This window comes from Melanotaenia boesemani, chromosome 4, assembly GCF_017639745.1.
Source record: "Melanotaenia boesemani isolate fMelBoe1 chromosome 4, fMelBoe1.pri, whole genome shotgun sequence".
Lineage (NCBI taxonomy): Eukaryota > Metazoa > Chordata > Actinopteri > Atheriniformes > Melanotaeniidae > Melanotaenia > Melanotaenia boesemani.
The window spans coordinates 6,864,269-6,871,195 of NC_055685.1; the positions used below are offsets into that span (position 1 = coordinate 6,864,269).

General features: G+C 40.3%; 1 protein-coding gene across 1 annotated transcript; it reads left to right on the forward strand.

Annotated features, from left to right (window-relative positions):
- Nucleotides 1-5: 5 nt before the first annotated feature.
- polg2 (polymerase (DNA directed), gamma 2, accessory subunit) lies at nt 6-6,761 on the forward strand. The gene is made up of 8 exons (XM_041983248.1): nt 6-864; nt 1,020-1,125; nt 1,438-1,543; nt 3,683-3,868; nt 5,544-5,681; nt 5,764-5,844; nt 6,025-6,125; nt 6,246-6,761. Exons 1-8 carry the CDS (start codon nt 414-416, stop codon nt 6,409-6,411), a joined length of 1,335 nt encoding a protein of 444 aa, XP_041839182.1. The 5' UTR covers nt 6-413; the 3' UTR covers nt 6,412-6,761.
- Nucleotides 6,762-6,927: the final 166 nt, after the last annotated feature.

Here is a 6,927-nt window from a genome sequence, read left to right on the forward strand (position 1 = left end):
AAACATCCAGTTCCGGTTATCCCTTTTTCCATGTGTAATATCCATTGTCCTGTATCTTTTTAACTATAACTTTCAAGAAATTGTTATAAATTTAGTCAGGACCGTGATAAACTATCAGACCTTTGAAATCACATAGTCACGCGCTTTATTATTATTAGCTAACAGCTGACAAGTTAGCTAACATTCAGAGCTCCTGCACACCTAGCTTCAGTTATCAATTCAGTTCAGTGGAAGTGTCGGAGCTCTCATCTGGAAATAGTAAGCAGTTTACGCTTTATTTGTTTTTATGGGAGGCTATTTAGCGTTTCGACACATGACATTAACGAATATTTTAAATGGGATGCAGTATGCAAGAGTCTTGTAGTCTGTAAATACATTTGAACCCATCTTTGACTTCTCTCAGTATCTTGATCATGTTAACTCCATGTGTGAGACACGTCGTGTCGCGACGTTTATCCAGACACTGCACCGTGGGACGCTACAGCACATCGCTGACTGAGGGTTTGGACCAAATCCAGACGTTATTGCAGCTCTGCGTGGACAGATACTATATTTCCCCTGGTGCGATTAACATGCAGCTGTTTCAACGTGGGTTTTCCTGCAACTATGGACCTCTGGGCATGGAGCTGAAGAGAAACCTGCTGAATCAGTGGTGGCTTTCAGTGACCGGCTCCAGATCGCAGGTGTTTGGGATAAATACCCTGAACAGTAGCGAAGAGCGAGCAGCTCATGGACTGAGGATTGTTGACTCTGAACATTTGCAGCGAATACTTGAACAACATGACCTGAGCAAAGAGCAGCTCATTCATGAAGCCTGCAAGCTGCTGCAGAGTTCTCCATATGCGAGGACAAACTTACTTCAAGGTAAATTGCATAGTATATCTGGCAAGGTTCCTTTCTTTTCTGCTTGTTGCATCCTTAATGTGATTTTCAAAACTCAATCTGCTTTGCTTTCATACATTTTGTCACGTGATTTCACTTTCTCCTGAGAACTTACATGAGTTGTGGATTGTTTTCAGGTGCCTTGGAGCAGTTTGTGCCCTCATTAGAGCTGGTGAAGAGGAAGCTACCATTTGGCCTGGCAGAGACGGGGCTGTGTTTCCAGCCTTCAGATGGTTCTGGTTGGTGAGGCTTCATCTTTTGCACATATTTGCAACATCTGGGCCAACATCAACACACACGTTGATGAAGATAATGTGCACTGGGATGCACAGGGGTAGTGGGGTAGTTTCTTCCCCATAAGCTTACATAATGAAGGTATATTTGACAGTCAACCAAAATGCCCCATCTACTTTTAATCAACATGATTTTTGATAAGCGTTTGCATTTTGTTGTTGTCAGCAGGACTTTTCAGGCTTTGTTTAGATGGGGCAGAAAATTTTTTGCAGAGGAACTGTATTAAATGCAGTTTTGGTTTGTTTTGTTTTTACCTTTCAGCTCAGCTGAGGTCACTGAGACATCTCTGGTTTGGTTCTGCTCCCCTCGCACGTCTTCCCAGTGGCTGGATCACTGGACACGACACAGGCTGAAGTGGTGGCGAAAAGTGAGTAGGCAAAGAAGTGTCTCCCTAAAACTATGTTTCTCTATCCTGGTCCTCAGGATCCACTGCCCTAAAACTATGGTGGTGTGGATGGAAATACAAAAAGTTTAGATGAATCGTTCAATTATTCTGGCAAATTTAATGTAAAAACCGAATGTAATGAAATTTAGCCTTTAAAGGGCCAAAATCAAATGTCAGCGGCCGATAAAACTGTTTATGTTGGTACTGAAACACTTTACTAAAATAACTTGTGTTTTTATTCTCCTAGAATGAGGCATTTATATCTGCTTGCTCTGGTCCCACATACAGTCCGAGAAGAACTGAAAAAAAAATGAAACAGTGGCTTAATGTAAATAAACTATCCATAAGTCTTTGGAAATGTTTACCAATCAAAATCCAAAAAACTAAAAAAAAGATTTGAAAAAAGACAAAGCCATTATAATTAAAGAGGATGTGAGATACATAATTTATAAAACCAAACTTCTGAACAGAAGTGTTAGAGTGATGTATTTTAGTGCACAGAATCATTTTATGGAACAATCTGGATGAAGAAACTAAAGAAACAAAATCAGTTATTGTGTTTAAAAGATTATTAAAGACACTATGATAAGAAAACATAATGACAGAGGTTCATGTGTTGTGCTGTGTGGCATTGTGTAGATGGTAAATGAAATGAAATGCATGTTGGCATGCAGCTGTTTTTAGTTCAATTTAATTTATTAATGGTTTAATTAATTAATCATTTGTGCGAGAAGGACAGATTATATTATGTTTTTCTTCTTTCTGCTCCTTTTCATTCAAGTGTTTGAAATGTATGTTTGTACTGATTGTTGGGTAGGTGCTAGAGCCCCGTTTGGGACAAGTAACACCTTAAAAGGACCATAGAAGAAGACACAACACATGTTCACAATGTTGAAGTAGTTACCTGTAGTGCAGTCATCACTGCACCTGAAGCCACTAGATCCACTCACAGAAGAAAACATGTTTGTCTGGAAGAATTTTGGCCATTGACAGCCACCGTCCATTCACTACTGCGCTTTGCATTTGTAGTAGTTTCTATGGGTGTGTCCTAATTCAGGGTCTGCACACTTTGGAGTGTGCAGACTACGTAGGCTGTGAAGTGTCTACACACTTCGAAGTACGCTTAACATTCGTGAAATGGGACAGCCTACTTAGTCAACCACCATTTCCCATTGTAGCAACGTAGGATGTTGAATCACTTAAAAGTCTGAAATTACTCAGGACACTTCATTGGACGTTAAAAATGACCGATAACACCGAGAGTATAAAAAAAGAAAACACGGTCTGAGGCTCTGTTGTTTTCCAGCTGGTACACACGTCATAAAATCCATGAATATCAAATATTACAGAATTTTAATGTCACCATTTAACAAACATGCTTTTAATGTACTTGATTTTGTAACATTTCTACTAAAGAGTAGTTAAAAAAAAACAAAAAAACATCCTTTTTTTTTTGTAACCAAACTAAAACCTAAAACGTACTCTTCCCAGCCCAGTTGCTGATTCGCCACCGTCTTGTGCACAATGAATTCTGGGAGAAAAGAGGCGAAGGATGCATCACCAGCAGCCTTCGTTTGGGGCCAAACGAAGTGCGGATTTGAAGGATGGATTCGGAGGGTCCTTCAAATTCTGTGAATGGGGACAGTGTTTCGCACACTGCGATGACATGTGGCCGACGAATCCGCACTTCGAAGTGTGCAGACCTTAAGTCCATCTTTACCACTAGATATCAGTAATTCTTACACACTGCACCTTTACATTTCAGGTCTTTAATAAACAGTTGAAATGGACATGGAAATGTGATGGGGAACTTGAAGGTTTTGTTTAAAATCTTTGTAAATTTAAAGTTTTCTATACGCCTGTTTGTGAATATGCAAAATGATCGCAATCCGGTCAAATAATATGTAATTGGGATACAGCGATTATATACTAAATGTGGCAAGATTGGCTTTTGATTTGATTTTTAGTGGAGAATTGAATCTGTATTCTAAGACGTGCTGTTGACCTCTTCGCCAGCTTGCTCTTGGCGAAAAGATCTCGATCTCGATGGGTTTTTAAACCTGGTTAACTAAAAGTAAAATCAGAAGCCTTTTGTTTCACATCTCCTTTCAATTTATCCAGTTTGCCCTGAGCCCGTCAGACTTCAGCAGCAGCGAGGTCCCACAGGAGGAGCTTGAGGAGGCAAAAGTCCGTGGAGTGAAGATCTTGTACAACTTCCCGTGGGGACAGGAGACCCTGGAGACACTGTGGAGCCGAGGAAGCACAGAGCTGCTGCACACACACAACGAGGCCCGCTCCAAACTGCAGGTCAGTCTACTTCTTTTATTTACTGTCGCTGGTTTCATGTAAGTACGACGTTGAACATTTTGAGCTGCCGTTGCACAATCATCCTTAATATCTGGAGTTGTCAATATTTGTCTGGTGTAACTATAATAATAGTAGATTTTATTCACATGACACTTTTTAAAATAATTTTAAAAACTCCTTCACATTAAGAAAGGCACATAATACTATTATGAAATATAAATCACTTTATAATAAATCTTTTTTCCCCCAGGAAGCTGCATCACTTTACAGCAGAATTTTGCTTTACAGTGAAGTATCTTATTCTCAACATTTCATAATTCGAATTACTTTAAAATAGGCTTCTAGGAGTATCTAAACATAGCATTGTGTAAGACACACTCAGGTTCTTACCATATAAGGCTCTTTGTCCCAGAGACTGGACTCACACACGAACATCCTATATTCATGACTCAGGAATGTCTTTGTCTAAAGAGTATAGAAGACCACCACCCTCATGTGGTCTGGGGGTTTTTCTACGATTGGCTTCAGAGACCTCACAGAGATGCGTATCTGTTTACGATGTCACTTTTTGTAATAAACCATCATTTTTACATAAAGCTGATGTCCAGAGCTCTTCTTTTACATCACATCATAAGCTTAAAGTAATTTACTACAAAATAGTATGATCCATAGAAGAAGATCTTCATATGATGAAGTCATCATGAAGACACCAAGGACACCAAAGGGGAAACAACAGTACGGCACTGAGAGAGGCGAAGTTGTCAACCAGACGATGGCTTCACAAAACTACAGAACGTTATCAAGGACAATAAACTACAAAAGACTATTTCTCCACATCACCTGCTTCCACAAAATAAACCACACAATGGCATCCCGAGCCAGAAAGTACTCCACAACAACAGCATTGTGTCGCACAACAGCAACTGGACAGCAACACTGTGGCCATTTTAAACGCACACTGAGCTGATTTATCAAAGAAATGCAAGAGGACGTTATTGAAGGAAGCGAGAGAAAGAAATAAAGTGACAGGGCGGGAGATGAGACAAGAGTCAACATCAGACTGACTTTCTGGCTAGAGGGAGCTCAGAGAGGAGACCGGATCCATCCATCCATTCGTACGTCATGGTCCAGGTGTACCCTACTGGGATATTCCTGCAACACCTCCTTAGGGAGGCATCCAGGATTCATCCTAACCAGATTCCCGAATCAATTCATCTGGCTCCTCTCCATGTGGAGGAGCAGCGACTCTACTTCAAGCTTCTCACCGTACTATTTTCTCACCATGTTATACCAGTGATCTTGTTCAGCTCGTGACCATAGGTGAGGGTAGGGCTGCAGTTTGACCAGTAAATTGAGAACTTTGCCTTTTGGCTCAGCTCCTTTTATCACAATGGCATACGGATGCAGAACCCACATCTCTGCGGACGCCGTACAGATCCACCGATCCACCGGTTCCTCCCTTCCTTGTTAACAAGTCCCTGAGATACTTCAACTCCTCCACTTGGGGCAGGACCTCATTCTCAACCCAGAAAGAGCACCGTACCCTTTTCCAACTGCAAATGTCAAGGCATTTTAGTTAAACACATATAAATCCCTGTAGTCTTGTAAGAAACCGAAATGGCTTTTTCCTCAGTGTAATCGCATGTAATGTTTTCTGTCTCTACATGTGGTTCAGTGCCGAGATGGACGGAAGTCAATTCCTCATGTTGTGTCTGTTAGCGCAAACATGGACCGTGGCATGAAGGCTTTTCTATCCAACTCACTTCAGCAGCTCAAGAGAGAAGACGGCAAACAGAAGCTGCAACAGAGAAAGGTGGTTTTACTCAACAGCTTATCTGACATTCGCCAGTCCTCTTTTCAGTCTTTGAGTTCTGGTTTCCTGTGTTTGATTTTAGGCTCTGAAGTTGCACCCAGTGTTGACTCCGGTCAAAGTGGCTCTTGACATTTGGAGAGGAGCCACCATGGAATTGAGGCAGGTAAGAAAAGCACTTATAAATAGCAGAGGTAACTTATTATTCACTTTTATGAATCGTGTAAATAAGTCAAATGTAGGATAATAAAAAAATTTCAGTGTGGAAGCATTTAACTGATCTTGTTCATTGTATGGGCTTTTGTCAAAATACTCTACAGACTAAAAAATGTTAATTTATTTGTAGGTGTGTGAAGGCCTTCTACAGGAGTTCCTGGTGGCTAAGATCTTTACATGGCCTGGATATCTTGAAACTCTGCCAACATCAGTGGAGCAGCTCAACACCAAGTAAATACTTCTCAGTGTGTCGATGCTACTTTGTTACACTGCCGGGAAAAAGCTGTAAAACACATAATGCAGACCAAGTTGCTAGTTAGGAGCTTACCTATGTCTGTTTCTTTACTGCAGATACGATGAGATGGGAGTCCTGTTCACTGTGGTAATCAGTGAGAATACGTTGGAGAGCGGCCTCCTTCAAGTCCGCAGCAGAGACACCACCATCAAAGAGACCATGCACATCTCAGAAATCAAGAATTTTGTATCCAGATACATTTCTGCAGCTGACAACATATGAATGGAATTTTGTTAAAGGGACCTTTTTTGTACAAAGCATTTGATCACACAAATAAATGCTTCCAAACTGAATAAAATCTGTGAATTTTTATGTATGCATTTAGGTAATTGTTGCTCACAGATGGACTTGTTTTTAGAGCACAGACTATTGTGAATAGGATTGTTTTCTTTACTGTTTCATTAAAACCATTCCGATAACTCTACATAATTATATGTATATGTCACAAAAGCTACACAGGAACTTATTGCGGCATTATGCATTGTTTTATTCCTTGTTTTTGCTCCTGCGTTATCACTATCACTTTATTTGATAATTTAATAAAACAGTGCAGCATTGTGTTTCTCCTGGGACTTTTGCCTTGGAATAGTTGTTATATTTCACTTGTAATTACGTGGACATCTATTTAAATAATCTAAAAATATAAGAAATGCAGTTATCAGCTTAAACAGTGATTTTTCCTGTGCTGAGAAGTCTTAAGTTTAGATGAGGGAGCGGATCAGATTAACCAACCAAATC

Bases quoted from the DNA above. Each gene is read 5' to 3' on its own strand.
- polg2 (XM_041983248.1), top strand. From the start codon at position 414: ATGTTAACTCCATGTGTGAGACACGTCGTGTCGCGACGTTTATCCAGA. The intron at 1,126-1,437 runs GTGAGGCTTCAT...TTTACCTTTCAG, and splicing joins CCTTCAGATGGTTCTGGTTG to CTCAGCTGAGGTCACTGAGA. The intron at 3,869-5,543 runs GTCAGTCTACTT...CATGTGGTTCAG, and splicing joins AGGCCCGCTCCAAACTGCAG to TGCCGAGATGGACGGAAGTC.